Source organism: Lissotriton vulgaris, chromosome 5 (genome assembly GCF_964263255.1).
Source record: "Lissotriton vulgaris chromosome 5, aLisVul1.2, whole genome shotgun sequence".
Classification (NCBI taxonomy): Eukaryota; Metazoa; Chordata; class Amphibia; order Caudata; family Salamandridae; genus Lissotriton; species Lissotriton vulgaris.
The window spans coordinates 1,151,794,784-1,151,812,297 of NC_141693.1; the positions used below are offsets into that span (position 1 = coordinate 1,151,794,784).

The following is a 17,514-nucleotide window of genomic DNA, read 5'->3' on the forward strand; positions in this document are numbered from 1 at the left end:
GCTTTCCCCAGACAGCATATGTGTATTGCTATACACATCCTGATTCTGAGCAAGGGAAGAAAGTGTCCACCCTACAGCAGGATTTAATTGTGGGACGGACTGCCATATTTGATCCTGGTGTAGGGTCTGTCTGACAGATTCGCTAAACAAGGGCAGCAAAGAAATCACATTACTGCTGAAGTGGGCAGTGTGATCTTCTTCTCTTATCCCTGTTGTAGCTGCAAGGGCACCTGGAGCAGTATGCTGAAATCATAGTCCACATAGAAGCAGAGATAAGTGCCTGCTCATGGCCCTTATGCCCTACAAGTGGGCTGCCTGACTCTGGACATGTTTAAATGTGCCATTGGATCAGGACCAGTTCGGAAGACCAAGTGATCAGTGAAGTACCCCAGGGGTGCCTTGTGAAAAATTGAGGTTGTCACCAGGAGACACTGCCTGCTGAGGATAGTGTTGTCTTCTGCTGCATCAAAGAATCATCACCATCGGGTGTGTGGCTATCACGTTCAAGAAGAAGGGCCAAGTACTAGCCTCAGCGCCAGAGTAAGCCACAATCTAAAGCCAGCCTCCAAGAAGAGTGCCACCAATAGAAGCCTGTGCTCCTGCAGATCCCCTCCAAGTAAGACATTGTGCTGCTGACTGCCATACTGCTCAATGGAGGACAGCTGTGTGCTGCCTGGAAGCTTCCTAGTAGCAGTGGCATGAGCTGCTCCTCCGAATCTGGTGAGAGACCGAGTGGGTCTAGGCCAGAGAGACTGGGTGGTAAGACCAAACAGAGGGAGGGGGAATGAGCTGCACCTATAGACCTTACCTCAAACTCTAAACCTGAGAGGAGTTCCAAGAAAGGGGTGGGTCATGGACTCACAAAGGGACAGGGGAGAGGTAATGGGATTAGTCATCAGAGGCCCCTAAAAGAGCTAAGACTTACTTTCACCTATGAATCTGGTATTTTCACTTTAGTGACTGTAGTGAAATTTAGTGTTTTGTGTGTAATAAAGTACTTGTCTTTTCTACAAAGAGAAGCACTGGTTCGGACATTGATCTTATTTTTTGCTGTGGGGGTGGTATTGATGCTGGAGAACCCTACACTAACATTCATGATAAGTCTGTTACTGCTCGCCCTCGCTACCACTGACATTCTAATAAGTTCAAGACTCCTGAGTAGGTTGGCAGGATTTTTATTGTAGTTACCTTAGGTACAAGTCATCATACCCTCGGAGCAGTACTCTACTCAACTCTCCCACCAGGTCCCAACCGATACTCCAGCCCAAAATTCTACCCATGACATCCCCAACCTTCCGGTTCTATAATAGGTGACATAACCAGACACATAGTAAGAACGAGATAGAAGATAGGCAAACGAGAACATAGCACATCTTCCCCCTTAATAATGCAAGAAACGAACAGAGAAAAAAAAAATAAACAAAATGTATCACAAAGTCCTAAAAACACCCTAAGCCAACGGTTGACCTCTTGAGGAAACAAGACCAACCGCAGACCCCACTAAGGTTATTACATCACAAAGTCATCTTGCCACCTTGGCTTAACGATTGACTTCTTGCTGTAAACAGGACCAATCGCAGGGCCAACAGAGGAGGGTTTGACACCTCCTTGATTCCTGGCAGGTGAGTCTGGAGCTCTCACCAATCTAGAGAAACCCCACACATCACCCGAGTCCAAAACAACCACATTTTTCTTCACCTTAGAATTCCAAAAAGGACCCATGAACTTAGATAAACCTCTCCGAACAAACCTAGCCTTTCTCACAAACACTTTATCCCCCTGGTGCCAAACCCCAGCATGGGCACCAGACTCTGCATCAAACCGCTATTTGTATCTGTGCTGGTGCACTAGTTTGCACTGCTTGACTGCTTCTTCAGAACATTTGTTTGTTACCTTGGAGCTCAAACTCAGGCTGGCTGGGCTAAGCTTGCAATGAGGTCACTGCTCCTCAAAGGTGCAAAAGGCGAGACAGCACAAATCTCATTGGGAGTAACACAGTGAGCCCACCAAGTTTCCCTCAAGGCTTCCCGCAGGGATGTTTTTTGAGCAAGGCACGTTGAGCACAAGCCTTGACCACCCTGTTCATGCTTTCAGCAGAACCATTGGCTTGAGGTGAATAAAGAGCTGTTTTGAAATGAACAATCGAGAGATGGCCCAAGAAATCAGACATTTCTTGGGAAGTAAATTGCACACCATTGTCAATGACCAAATATTTGAGTATGCCCTCCTTTGAAAATTCCTCACTCCGAAATTCAATAACAGCTCTAGTGTTGACAACAGAAACACATTTGGTCACTACCCATTTGGACGTATAATCCACTAGGAGGAAAACCAACCGCACATTGTGGTTGAAAAGTTCAAAGGGACCAGCAATATCCAGCACCAACTTTGTTCAAGGATCAACCGGAATCTTAACGGGGGACAAGGGAGCAGCGTGTTTTTTTTTTATTGTCACTTCTGACACACTGCCAATAGTCTTTGACCAACCCTTCAACCTCTTGGTCCATACATGGCCACCACCAGTACCACGCGCGCAACCTGGTCTTTGTCCAATTTCTACAAAGGTGCCCCTCATGAGCCAAATGTAAGTTTTTCCCGCCAGGCAGTTGGCTGCACCACTCTCACTCCCCCTGAAAATTTTCTCACCAATAATGCACAATTCATCTTTAACAGAGAAGTATCCCTCAAAGATTGGGATCTCTTTACCGTCAGGCCAACCTTCCACAATAAACGTCTTAAGATTATCCTAGTGCACTTCATTTGCAGCATGCACCCATTCCTCATCCTTCAGAGCTAGCTCACACACCCAGTTCATGAACCAATCTTCAACCTTGCCACATTTGTCATTCGCGGGTAATCTGGAAAGAAAGTCAGCTGCAAAGGTCTGTGTACCAGGAATGTAGTCCACTGTAAAGTTATAACAAGCTAGTCCTTCTGTCTACCTCCTTATTCTAGGAGTGAAAATCTCAGAGCCGCTGCAAGCAAAAATTCTATTGAGGAGCTTGTGATCTGACCTCACAGTGAAAGGCAAACCCCACAAGAAGAATTTAAAATGCAAGAGAGCAATAGGGAGGGGAGTTGGCCTAACGACTAGAGCGTTAGACCTCAAATCTGGGGAACCGGGTTCGAGTCTCAGCAAAGATGCACACCATCCTGTGATTCTGGGCAAATCACTTACAGCTAGATTCATGAAGCCAAATTGCGATCGCAATAGCTGTGAATTAGCAATTGCTATCGCAATTTCAATGAAAGCAATTCATGATAGGGAAAAAACCAAAATTGCGAAATCGCAAAATAAAATTTGCGAGTTCGCAAATAAAATCGCAGAATCCTGGAACAAGCCCATTTGCGATTCTGAAATAGCGAGAAACCATGGATTCTGCAAAATCATTTGCGAACTCGCAAAATAATCGCAATCGCCATTCATGAAAAATCGCAGATTGCGAAAAACCCGAAAATCGCTTTTTGCGACGCACAATTTAAGGAGAACCCAAACCAGGTGGTAACCAGTTAGGAAAAAAAAATATTGAAAAAAACTTTAGCAAACTACCAACCGGTGCAGGCCTGACCAAACACACTTAAGGACATGCAGCTGGAGCCTGAGGACTCTCACAATGCCAGGACTCTACATGGTGGTCAGGCGGCGAAGGCTACAGCGAGCAGCATGGAACAGACGTCGTATCCAGGAGTGGATAGTCCGTCAGCGGGTCACCCTTCTGGGCCAAACCAGGTAGCAAATTTACGCCAAGTACCGCCTAAATGGGGCAATGATCATCAAGCTGATCCGGTACCTAGACCCCCTCCTGCAGCACCCAACAAGGAGGACCAATGCCGTTCCCACCCATGTGCAGGTATTGTGCAGCCTGCACCTACTGGCCTCCGGAAGCTTCCAGGGGATAGTCGCTGTTGCAGGGGGGATATCCCAGCCCACCATGTCCCGCTGCCTAAGGAGTTTCCTGGAAGCCATGCTGACCCGCCTACACCACTACATCTCATTCCCCACCAGCCAACAGGACTTGAATGACACCAAGCTGCAAATTTACAATGTAGCACAATTCCCACATATAATAGGATGCATTGACTGTACCCACATCCACATCTGCCCACCAGCACAAATGGAATACATGTATCGCAACCGCAAGTCCTACCACTCCCTCAATATCCAGATGGTGTGCAATGCAAAGACAATCATCACGGACATAGTGGCACAGTACCCGCGGAGCACACATGACTCCTTCATATTCCGGAACAGTGGCATTCACACACGACTGGCCAGGGGGGGACTTTGGTGAAGGACACCTACTGGGTAAGTACACAGGCCCCACAATATTACACTGTGATAATGTAGCTGCGCAGCACAGGCACTCACCCTCTGCTCCTATCATTCAGGTGACAGCGGCTACGCTCTCGGTGAGTAACTCCTCACACCATACCTCAACCCTGCAACACCACAGCAACGGTGTTACAATGCAGCATACATACGCATAAGAAATTGCATTGAGAGGACATTTGGCCTTTTGAAGAGCAGATTCCGCATACTGCACAAGACTGGTGGGGCCATCAAATACGAGCCAGAGGTCTGCTGCCGCATCGTCGCCGTGTGTGCAATCCTCCACAACATTGCTACCAAGCGCAGGATACCTGTAGACATCTCTGGCAGTGAGTCGGAAGGGGACAACCGACCACCTGCACATGTGCATCATGCACGCGGTGAGAATCCTGCAGAAGGACACAGGCGCCGCAACCAAATCTGCATGAACTATTTCTAGTGCACCCACTCCCCACACGCATTACTCAACTCACGCTTGACACCATTAATAATGACATGAGTCAGATTAAGTTAGTCAGAATTTTTGTAATTGTTACTGCACAATAAACTGGGCATTCTGCTAACTGGTACGTGAATGACATATTGCGTCATATGTCTGTTCGTCTGGAGGGCATGCTTGTAGCGGCAGCATGTACCCTCATGCTAATGTTCAACTGTTCAGTGCCGCCTCCGGGTAGTTGCTCCCAACCTCCTTTCAACGTCCTCCTCCTGATTTGGCCGTGAGGCAGCAGAGGGCCTGCTGCTGCGGTGGGGTGCTACCACCGGTGGAACGGACTGGCTGCTATGGCTGGATGTAGCCTCACTGGTGTTGTCAGCCCCCCCCCCGCCTGGCCATGGCCTGGAGCCTGCATGCCCTGCACTGCTGTTGACACCTGCTTCAGAGCTCTTGCGACGTCCTGGCAGCACTGGACCATTTGGACCTGCATGGCCAAGGAGCGTCGCAAGAGCTGGGAGGTCGCGTTCCCAATTATGTAGTTAGACCGCATGTACGCTGACAGGCGAGTCAGCAGCTGGCGGTGTCTGCGGCGATTGAGATCCCGCTGGCTGAACATGGCCTGTGTGTTGGCCTCCAAAGCAGCTGTCATCCTATCCATACGGTCTCACATGTGTGCTACATTACGGGTGGTCTTGTCCAGTTGGAGGTGGATGGCCGCAAGATGACGGGCCTAGGTTTGATGCACATGTAACATTCTGCGCTCAATGAAGAGCCCACCTGGACGCACGTTTCTGCCCCTGCCAGCGCGTGAATTGTTGTTGCGCTGCTCCCTCACCAGTCCGCTTGTCTGGCTCCTCACAGCCTTAGGGCGGCGGGTTGGTTGGCGAACTGCTGCTGGTGTTGCAGGCCCCACTGGTGGTTGTGTGACGCGCGGTGGTACTGCAGCGCCTGTTGGCACAGGGGTGGCACTGGCCACAGGGGCAGGTGGTGGGATGACCGCTGGTGTGGCAGCTTGCCCTGATGGTCCAGGCTGTGGGGTTTGATGTGTGTCTCCCTCTGTGTCCTCCGTGATGTCCTCAATTACCAGGGCATCGCTGTCTGTGCTGGGGACATCAGCGCCACCTGTGATGTAAAGTGGACGTTGATTAGTGACATGTTTCTTACACATTTAGGCTTGCTACATGCATGCAGACTACCATTCCCTGACTCGCTGCAGGATTGACTCTCACTGAACATGTCTGGCTTAATGGTGCAGGATGGTAATTGTGATCAGACTACATGTCCCACAATGCAATAGCGCTTTAGTGGTGTGCTTTGGCTGCATGACTGGGGTTTGATATGGGATGCACTGGAGTCATGGACATTGTTAGGGGACAGGGGGTCGCAGTCGCATGGCACTTACCTTGTGTGTCTTGGGTGAGTCGGGACGAGTCAAGCTGGATCACACCCACGCATGCCTGCGGATTGATGGTGTCCTCCACTCGGTCCTCCAGTGGTGTGTTCAGTGGGACAGTGGGCTCCCCTCCACCTGTCTCCACACGCTCCCCCAGCCTCTCCGCAATCTTCTCCTTTGCCCGCCCTCTGAGGTCATACCATCGCTTTTTTAGCTCGTCCACGGAGCGCTGGGTCACCCCCACGGAGTTCACTTTTGCGCGGATGCGCAACCATATCCGCCTTTTATCGGCCTCAGGCACCCTTCTGGAGTCTTTGCCAAAAAGCCGATTGTGGTCCTTAGAGACTCCTTCAATTAAGTATTCGAGCTCTTGCTCTGAAAATGTTATTTTCCTCTTTCTCCCACTGGTAGATCCACCTGCTGCATCCTGTGACATGCTTGCCACTGGGGTGTCTCCTGCTTTACTCCTGGAGGCGAGCTCTGACACTGCTGCTTCTACTTCAGCCTCTCACTGCTGAGTGAGGGTGGAACCTGCCTACTTCCTGGTTGTGATGTCATCACTGTGCTCAGGATGCGACTCCCCGTTTTTGCGATCTCGCAGTTAGCGAGATCGCAATTTGTGATTTCGGTAATTGCGAGATCGCAATTTCAACACGGGTATCGGCCGATTCTGCGAATATTTACCGATTTCTGGGGACTCTCAATCGCCGATTGCGGCCGATTGCGATTCACATTTTTTTCTCGCAAATATTCATGAATGCCATTCTGCGATTTCTAAATTGCGATTCGCTTTTTCTCGCAATTTAGAAATCGCAGAATTTGACATTGATGAATCTGGCTGTTAATCTATTTGCGCCTTACAAAAATGAATGTGTCCTCATGTAACGCACCTGGTGCTCGTGATACCCGATACCCTCAGATCATGTTCATGCTATATAAAACTCCCTATAAAAAAAAATATAGCCCAGTATACCACCAGAGCTTCCCTCTCAATGATGGAGTAACGTTCCTCCACCCCCCTCAAGGAGCAAGAGGCAATGGCCACAATCTTAAGCTCACCCTTGTCCACATGGGCCAGACAGCTCCCAACCCTTTCAGGCTAGCATCCGTGGAGAGAATGTTTTTTTTGTTAGCATCAAAATGACCCAGGGTGGGTAACTTAGCAAAAGACTCTTTGATAACCTTAAAGGCCAGATCACAGTCCTCGGTCCACGGGAACTGGCTGCCTTTCTTCAACAGAGACCTGAGCGGTTGGGCAATTCAGGCAACTTTCTGGATGAACTTAGAGCAGAATTCTGCTAGCCCAAGAAACGAACGTACCTGATCCCTGTTCTCATGTATGAGAGTACCCACAATGTTTCAAGCTAAGTCCAACTTTGGACTTATCCCCTCTCCCGAGATGGTGTGCCCAAGGTAAGTCCTAGTAAGCACTCTAAACTTACAATTCTCCTTTTGAGTACAAGTCCAGCCTCCTGCAACCGACCCAACACTACCAGCAGAATGGCATCATGTTCCAAGGCATCACTCCCATACACCAATATATCATCGTGGAAGAATAATACTTTAATCAGCCCTTCCAGAACCTTCTTTATGACCATCTGGAAGCACACCGCAGCGGAGGCAAGCCCAAAAGGCATGCGAACGAAGCTGAACGCACCCAAGGCGGTCACCAAGGAGGTGAGATGCCTAGAATCTGGGTACAACATGATTTGGTGATATGCCGAAGATAAATCCATGACGCTAAAGATTTTGGCATCCTTGATCAGAGCTAAACTCTCAGAGATGTTTGGCAATGGTTGCCTTTGAATCCAAATGTGTTTGTTTATGCCTCTGAGGTCTAAATTCATACGGATATCAGTTCCACCATCCTTGGGAGTCAAAACCACCGGGGTCAACCACTCAGGGCTTTCAATCTCCTCTATCACACCATTGCTCCTTAGTCTGTTGAGGTGTTGTTCCAGAAACAACAGCATCAAATGGAGAACCCTCCTTATCTTGGAATCAAATGGTGTGGTGTTAGCTTTAAGGACAATCTTGTGCTCAAAATTCTTCAATAAGCCAAGATTGCTACTAAATACCTTGGGAAACTCCGAAACATGCATTCAGGGGAGCACATCTCACTAATAGCCACCACCTTGTCCTTGGCACTGGGGTTCAGAGTTATTCCCATGTTTATTTGATGCCTTCATCCCAACAAATTATCACCTCTCTTGACCACATAAACTTTGCCCACAGTCTTGCGCTCTTCGAATTGCATCCCCCTGATATAGTAACCCAAGACATCAATCTTCTTGCCACCTTACCCCACAAGATTTATATCAGGATCCTGCAACTTTATCTTTTCAAGACCAAATAGAGTGTCCCAATTGTTGTCCCCCATGATAGTTTAAGGGGATCCAGAATCAGCTAGGACAGAAGAATTCTTCCCATCCACTGCTATCACACATGCAGGCATCTCAATGGAATCTGGACCCACCACCCCAAAGCTCATTATGTTTAACGCAGATTTGTTCTTGTCAGGAGTCCCCTGGTTTACATTAGACTTAAACCCTGCTCCCTTGCACTCTCAAGGATAGTGACCCTTCTTGCCACACGTGTTTCAGGTGGCAAACCTAGCATTACAATTTGGGCTGTTGGAGACATGTGTATCACTCCCATAGTGCAAACATTTAAGACCCACACCTTTCAAGTCCTCTTGTGGCTGTTTCCTCCTTGGACCAGTCTCTTTGTACCCAGTCTCTTTGTACTTGCCATAATGGTTGGGTTTCAAACTCTCATTCGCCTTTATCTCATTAACAGGCGTTTTTGACAAGGGAGCACTATCATCTTTTTTCTCTTCTCTCTTCCCATACACCCACATGCTCCTGTTTTCCATGGCCTCCCCTATGGAAATGGCATCCACCAAACAAGGGTCTTGGAAAGTAACTTTTCCTGAACCTTAGAACTGTTAGAACACCTAACAACAATTTGATCTCTCTGCAATTAATCTGACAAATGGTCAGTTTCACATGTGCGAGTCAAAATATTCAAGGCCGCCACATAACTGCCACTTTTCTCCAACTTGCCCTGAACTCTGGTAAAAAAACGTGTGCCTTTCCAACTCTACATTCACACGGGAACCAAAGTATTTCTCTAGCATCATAACAGACATGTCAAAGATGTTGTCAGGTTCGTCCTCACCCTCCCCATCTCAATCTTATCCAGACTTTCATATACATTTCTGCCTTCAATGCCCAAATTATGCAATAGAATTGCATCCTTTCATGCAGCAAACAATTTCTCACCACCAGAGGCAATGAGATGGGGTAAAATATAAGTTTCCATCATTTCCATGGCAAAAACATGTACAACCTCCACCTTTCAAGTCCTCTTGTGGCTGTTTCCTCCTTGGCCAGTCTCTTTGTACATGCCACAATGCTTGGGTTTCAAACTCTCATTCACCTTTGTCTCATTAACAGGTGTTTTTGACAAGGTGGCACTGTCATCTTTTTCTCTTCTCTCTTCCCACGCACCCACATGCTCGTGTTTTCCATGGCCTCCACTATGGAAATGACATCCAACAAGCAAGGTTCTTGAAAAGTTACTTTTCCTAAACCTTAGAACTGTAAGAACAAGTTTTCCCTCACCCTCACCCTCCCCACCTCAATCTTATCCAGACTTTCATTTACATTTCTGCCTTCAATGCCCAACTTATGCAGTAGAATTGCCTCCTTTCATGCAGCAGAGACTTTCTCACCACCAGAGGCATTGAGATAAGAGTCAAAAATCAGTTTCCATTTTTCCATTCAAAACTGGATTACCCTTACCCTAGGAATGAGGAGGCTCAGAAGTGGAGGTCATGGTGAGGTCCTGAGAGTGACAATCCCAACCAGACTGCACTTGAGAATCATGCAACAAACAACTTAAAAAAACCGAGAACAAGGTATTCACCACTGAAAGGTGTGTCATTTGCTATAAGACACAAAAAGCCATATAACAAACGATGAGCAAGTCACTGTGCTCCCAAAGGACCCAACTTATGAGGGAGCACAATGTAAAGGATGTGTCTGTCACCAATTACGAGTCAATACCGCACTAGAACAATCAGTACCTTGGCAGTATCGAGTGTCAGATTCCACAAACGCGATGAGAGACTGCCAGCGCTGCTCCGTTGAATTAAAATTGACAAGAGAGGAAGGAAAAAAAAAAGAACAAGGCAGCACAGCGGCAACACTAGAATGCCACCTTTAAGGTTGCCCGAAACCTTGAGCAGCCTCCAGAATGGCCACCAGAGGACGTGACAACGCTCTCCAAGGAAACACTAGAGCAACTGATCCAGATCCAGGATAGAGATTAATGCATTCCAAGATGGCCGCCGAAGCGCAGCAACATGCGTAATGACGTAAGCATGCGCACCACCTTTTGCAATGCTGGTTCGTGACTCACACTCTTGCTTACGCTCTGTAATGGCCAACAGCACGTCACAAGCACCGCCCCCAGCTTTGGCCTGATGTCATCATTAAGAGATCTGAGCCGGGAGAGGAAACTTGGCAAGTCTTCTGATGTAGATCCAGCTATGGTAAGCCTTCCGGATTTCCAGGATATCCACAATTCTGGTCAGCAGGACTGCTAGAGACGCCAGCTAAACTCGTTACAGCTTAGAGGATGCGCTAAGTTGATTTTAGAGAAGAGGTGGACCAGGGTGAGCACTTCTGTTCTGGGATCAGAAACACAGGTATGATGACACCACAGCTCGTCGGCAATAATAAGTTTAAGTCTCACATCCTTTTCTCCATAGGAGCCAGTATTACGGCCGGTTTATGGCCGTGACACAAGCACCCATTGAGAACAGTGGGAATCCGACTGAATAGCGTTCAAAAGCATCGTAATCAGGCTGTCGGAACTGTCAACCTGAGGACGGTCGGTCCTGAGACCGAGACAGTGTCGTTCGGAGGCAACTCCGACTGACATCGTAATAAGCCCCTTAATATTCATTTGCACATATTAAATTATATTAATTACATTTTAATAAAATGTGATATATTGAAGTACATTATTTTAACTTATACATACTAATGATATAAATGCGTGTTGTGTATGTGTGCATATACATATCAAAACAAAGAGGCAGTCTCACGTGAGTCAGTTTCCATAGGAAGGACGTTTTGTATTCTGCTAATAACTTTGACACAGCTTAATGAAACTTCGTTTCCACAAAAATGTCATCCACCTCAGCTCTTTCCTGGAAAGATGTGGGGTTATCCATGAAGCAGAGGTTGAGAAAAAAGTGGGGAATGCTAAAATACTTTTTTCCTCATACATTTTTTTCATAATACATTTTTACAATGATCTAAAGAAAAAGGCTGAGTAGAATTACACTAAATTTGGCAGAAAGCTAGATCTTTCCCCAGAAAGCAAGCTTTTTGTGATTTGGTGTAAATCTGTTAAATAGTTTTTGAGAAACTAAGGTTCAAAATGTATAGATATATTGACAGTTGACCCTGCGAGACTCCTGCAAGAGTCCAGTGGGACGCAAACTAAAATGTTTTAGCGATCTGATTGCTCGCATCTGCATTTTTTCTCATTGTCCGGCTCGCTCCCTGGCGACACAGCCGAGTAGGCTGCAACACGAAAGAAAAAATCACCTCCCCATTACAGGACACAGGGACTCGGTCCTTGTGTCATATAAATGTAAAAAAAAACACCAAAAACACCAAGATGTGAGGGAGAAGGGTAGAAGTACCCTGCCCCCCTGCCCCCCTGTACCTTATAGGAGGGTCCCGAAGGAACCGCCCCTCATGCAAATAATAATTAAAAGCATTTTTGCAATCCCATAGGAGTCACTATGTGGTCCTGTGGGACTGGACCAAAAAAAATTAAAAATGAAGTTTGGGGGTCTGTGGCTGGATGGCAGCTTGTGAGATTGTGGACTGCCTGTATGGGGGACCACAGCTCCTCTTCGCACTGCACAGACCCTTTGGTGCAGAGTTTGTGACTTTACATTTAAAAAAACATAGAAATTCACGAAAAAAAAGGTTAAAGATGAGTTATAGGTGAGAAGTTGGTAACATTTTTATTTGCGTGAAAAATACCTTAGAAATTCACTGAAAAATAATTGCTATTTAAACCCCCCAAAAAATAAACCACGGAAATTCGCTAGTTATAAATAACTGCCATAATGATCATTTGCACCACTGTGATGCACTGCTGAAGACCTCACATATTACACTACTGATGGCATATGAAATCTACGGAGGCGCAAGTTCTACTCATATCAGTTATGTATAGCTGGCGAATTTCAGTGGGTTTTATTTTTTTTTAAACAGCAGTGCTTTTTCAGTGAATTTCTGAAGTTTATTTTACTTCCTCTGGTATAGCTCAATTTTAATCTTTGTGTTAATAGTGAAAACATATATTCTATTCTTTTTTTTTTATTGTACTCTTTTCTATTATAAATTTGCATTCTCCAAAACGTAATTAATTTCTTTCTTTCGGATGTCCGACCTCGGATCTGAATACGATCATATTATCAAATTAACAAGTTTAGCAGGCTCACTAATTCTCCATGCGTTCACATGCCAACAAACAAAGGCGCTCATTGTTTCGTTGATGAACCTGTACTTGTTGGCATTTGTAGTGGTTCTGTCAATGGCGTAAAGATATAGAAATATAAATGGGTATTTCTGCTCCCACTGGCACTTAATTCGAACAGAGATGAAGAAGAGGCGTCGAGTTGACTGACGTGTTTTCTCTTCGTGATTGTAATAGCATGTCTGGATGATGCTCGGAGACGGTTCGCTGCTGTTTAAGCTGATCCAGTAACATCTGTGTAATTTGAGGGGGTTTATACTCTTGAGGCAAGGTCAGCTCAGCCTCTCTTCCAAGCTGAAGCATTCATATTGGGCCTCATTTCAAAAGTGTAATAAAAACAGGATACACGGTGCTTCTGAAGGGCATGCCGCACAAACGTGCCATACAACTCGTCTTCGTATTCTTATTATTTGCAATTGTAATGCTAAATAACGAATTCTTGTTTCTGTATTTTTTTCAAGGCCAATTACTTCTCTCAGTTTGCAAAGACTCCCGTAATATGCAGGATGCAGGGAAGGAAAATCTTGGATGGAAGAGGTTGGCCAGCGTTCTCTGTAGAAATACTCTGCACAGTAAAAAATAATGAAAAGGTAAGGTGTGTTATAAATCATGTTTGTCAAGTAAACTGGTTGGCACTTGAATGATGAGGTGTTGCATGTTTGTCCAGTGCACTGGTTGGCATTTGAATGATTAGTTATTACATGTTATTCCAGTACATTGGCATTTGAGTCATGAGTTATTGCATTTTTGTCTGTGTTTGTCCAGTACACTGGTTAACATTTGAATGATACCTTATTGCATGTTTGTCCAGTACACTGGTTGGCATTTGAATGATTAGTTATTGCATTTTTCTCCAGTACACTGGTTGGCATTTGAATGATTAGTTATTGCATTTTTCTCCAGTACACTGGTTTGCATTTGAATGATTAGTTATTGCATTTTTCTCCAGTACACTGGTTGGCATTTGAATGATTAGTTATTGCATTTTTCTCCAGTACACTGGTTGTCATTTGAATGATTAGTTATTGCATGTTTGTCCAGTACACTGGTTGGCATTTGAATGATTAGTTATTGCATTTTTCTCCAGTACACTGGTTGGCATTTGAATGATTAGTTATTGCATTTTTCTCCAGTACACTGGTTGGCATTTGAATGGTGAGTTATTGCATTGTTGTCTGTCCAGTACACTGGCTGGCATTTGAATATTGAGTAACGTTATTGCATGTTTGTCCATTACACTGGTTAACATTTGAATGATGCCTTATTGCATGTTTCTCCAGTACACAGGTTTGCATTGGAATGATGAGCTATTGCATGTTTGTCCAGTACACTGGTTGTCATTTGAATGATTAGTTATTGCATGTTTCTCCAGTACACTGGTTGGCATTTGAATGATTAGTTATTGCATGTTTCTCCAGTACACTTGTCTGCATTGGAATAATGAGTTATTGCATATCTCGTGTTTTTCGTAAGATGGTGTCACTTTGCTAAAAGACAAGTCTGTTGCAGCGACCAGTGTTTTGCCTTCTTCGCATTAATGTATTAAGACTGAAAATGTAATTGAGGTGCGATTATTGACCTACGGTTTGTCTGTTTAACTCAAGCTGCTGCTCGAGCTACAGCAAAAGAAGAATACAAAAAAGTGGTGGATGAAATACTTGATTTAACCCGTGCCCATAGCAATTACTTGGGCTAGTAAGACTAGTCCATTGTTTTTCCCCACCATGCCACTTCAGACAGGAACACGACCTATGTGAACCAGAATTGATCCTGTTCCAAAAGTAGCAGCCCAGCATGAACTACCTGTCCAGGTGCCCTCTGAACCAGAATACAATCCACCCCAGACCGGTTTCACCCTATTTGAGTCCTTCAGCAGGGTGCAGCTTCAGTCCTGTTGTATTAATTCAAGCATTCAGCCATCACTTTCTTGTTTCTCCAAATTCAGATAGTCGACACAGATGAAATAATATATGTACCATGCTGCTTTCATTCACATCACACTGTTGTTTATTGTTTCACAATCTTTGTACCATTCGCGATGGTGACACAGCGGAATACAAAGTATACTATGGGTGGAATGGATGTATTTGCTAGTACCACAGACTGCTTGTATTCACACCTATGCTCCATGCAGTGCGGTATTAATCACAATGCTCGTATTCTGTCCAAACTCATCAAGGCAACTCACCTTGTGCCCATATTGAGCAAGAACCAACTGCTTTGTCAACATTGAAAAAAGCACTAAATGTGAGCAGTACCTCTAGGTTGTACCCATCTGAGCCAGTACACTAAAGCTGTGCCACATCCAGCAGTACATCCAAGCTGTGTCCATATTGACTAGAGCTGGTTTTATTCAACTGTGCTCCAGCGCTTGGGCAAAATTGTGAGACGGCCTTGCTAGAAGTCTTGAATGTTGTCTATCTTTCCTTTTATTTTATTTAGCAGTTTCTATAGTGAATGTGTGCACCATGTAGTATTAGTGCGTTTTTCTAAATACAGCTAAGTGTGAAGAAAAAAATATAGAACCACCTAGTAGCTGGGAGGGGACCACCTAGTCCCCTCCCAGCTACTAGGTGTTTCTATATTTTGGGGGAAGAAGGCCAAGTGTGGTAGGAATGCCATCATTCAGCACCATGCATTTTGGGGTGATTAGCACAGAGGCTAGGGAGATTTTGTTTATGTTCATGTTGACCTTTACACCCCCCCCCCCTCAACTTCTCATTTAGTATTTGAACCCACAGACACAGTTTTTTTGGGAGCAAAATTGCAAAACTCAACATTTGAGATGGTCCGGGAATAAATAAATATGAGACAAGAGGTTTGATAGAGAGCTATCGTCCTGCAGACTGAGCTCTGTCAATGTGAATCCTGCACACCTAGTTGTCAACCCTCTCACACCTCTTTCCATTGGTTTCAAAGACTGAGTTGTCAGAACACCAGAAGAAGTAGGTTCTGGACTGTAGGTGGAACTTAACAGGTAAATGTGTAGCTGGTAAACAAGTCCACCTTGTGAGATTGCAATGTTGCATAAGACCTGGGTGGAGAATACAGTGACACCAGTATTGAAAACAGCACTGTTTTGTGGGGTACTGACAAAAGCAGAACTGGTAAAAGCAGGAAAGTCCATCAGTCTAGGTTGATTAACTGAACCATGGTACAAAATAAGTATAACACCTAGGCTGGGATTTAACAATGATCAGTGGCTGATTTACACTGAAATTGGCTGAGGCACAATTTTTCACATGTAATGGACTTCTTCAAGGCTGATATATTTATATTTTTAGGCATAAATACATCCACCCTTGTTTGTTTCCTTTTTAGGTCTCGCCTACGCAGCGCGTATGCGGTGCGTAGGAGACCTTTAGCCGTCGCTCTACTCTTTTTGGAAGCACATACTCGTGCTTGTGGCACATCCACCTTGCAGGAGCGCGCAGGGGCGAGCCACAAGCACGAGTGTGTTCTTCCAAAAAGAGCAGACTGCGCATGCACGCACCACTCCCTGGCTTGTTCCTTCCATGCAGACCAGCAACATGAGCACGCGTGCACCACTCCCTGCCGGGCTTGTTAAATCTTGGCGCCACTGAGCACACCGTCTCCTGACTATGGAATCTTTGGTAATCCCTGGTTTCTAACCATAAGGTGAGCGTTCGCTCTTTTTCTAACTTGTTACTTTTCCTCCCAGTGATCCTGCTCTCTCGGGGACCCAAAGCCTAAAGGCTCTGGTGAACTGCCGATCACAAATTTTCTTTCTGCTGCCCTCTCTTGCCACTCTGCACTTCTTGTGAAGGCCTCCTTCCTCCAGTTCTACCTCACATGTTCAGGTATGCTTAAGAAGCCATGGCCTCGCTTTATCCTGTCTCCTCCCCACTGCTCATTAGCTAGTCATCAACCATGACCCTGGTGACAGTGACTCACCATTCCTCCCTCACCCACAAGCATTCTCCCCCGCCCCCTTCCAGCTCTCAGCTCTGCCTTTCTCTCTCACCGCTGCCCATCCCCTTGAGACTTGGCCTCCCAGGATCTTCCTCCCACAGGCAAACCCTTACTCCCATCCATGTGCAAATGTGATAGGACAAATTTAAACATACATAATGTTGGTAATTCTTGGGATAGTGACTCTTTTAGTAACATTTGCGGTCTGTTCTTTTCTGGCTTCTTTCACATCGCAACTATTGCCTGCAGCCACAGCCAGTACATTTGGTGTTGTAATCTGTACGAGATTCACGTACTCTCGTTCATCCAGCCATCCAGTCATGCACTCACGCACCCATCGAACTGTTGATTCATTCTCATTCACCCACCCACACAACTACACTCACGTTTAACAATCAATAAAAAAATCACTTTAACTTTAAAAACTCAAACCTACAATGGATTTATTGATTTTATATCCACACACACATTTTGCACCACTGACTTTCAATTCACGAGTTAGTGGCTGAGATCAGCTGCAAATAAAGTTGTTTTTCTCTAGAACCCATCCTCCCCGGGTAAAACTTTTATCAGCCCAACATATTGCAAATTTTGTGTTTTTTACCATCCGATGATTAAACATTTTAATTCCCCGTTTCCAACTAGTGCCTATAAAATTATTTTATGCCACTAGCATGGTGGTCCCACGCTCATCATAAATTACAATAAACTTTGATTTTAGTCCGCATTAAACACAATTCTTTTAACGGTTTCCCAAACTATTTTCATCAATTTGTAATGCAAGTTCGCTAAATATTACATTTCTTAGTAAACTACATTTAATTACACCAATATATTTTCTGAAAGTTCATT

The 17,514-nt window shown here is 45.3% G+C and overlaps 1 protein-coding gene across 2 annotated transcripts in view; it reads left to right on the plus strand.

Moving 5' to 3' along the window:
- The window catches only part of ENO4 (enolase 4), a 485,281-nt gene that overhangs the window by 7,624 nt on the left and 460,143 nt on the right, over window positions 1-17,514 (plus strand). For both annotated transcript variants that reach the window (XM_086922915.1, XM_086922916.1), the window contains exon 2: window positions 13,191-13,319. In XM_086922915.1, the coding sequence (XP_086779041.1) occupies window positions 13,191-13,319 (129 nt within the window). The remainder of the gene's footprint in view (window positions 1-13,190; window positions 13,320-17,514) is intronic.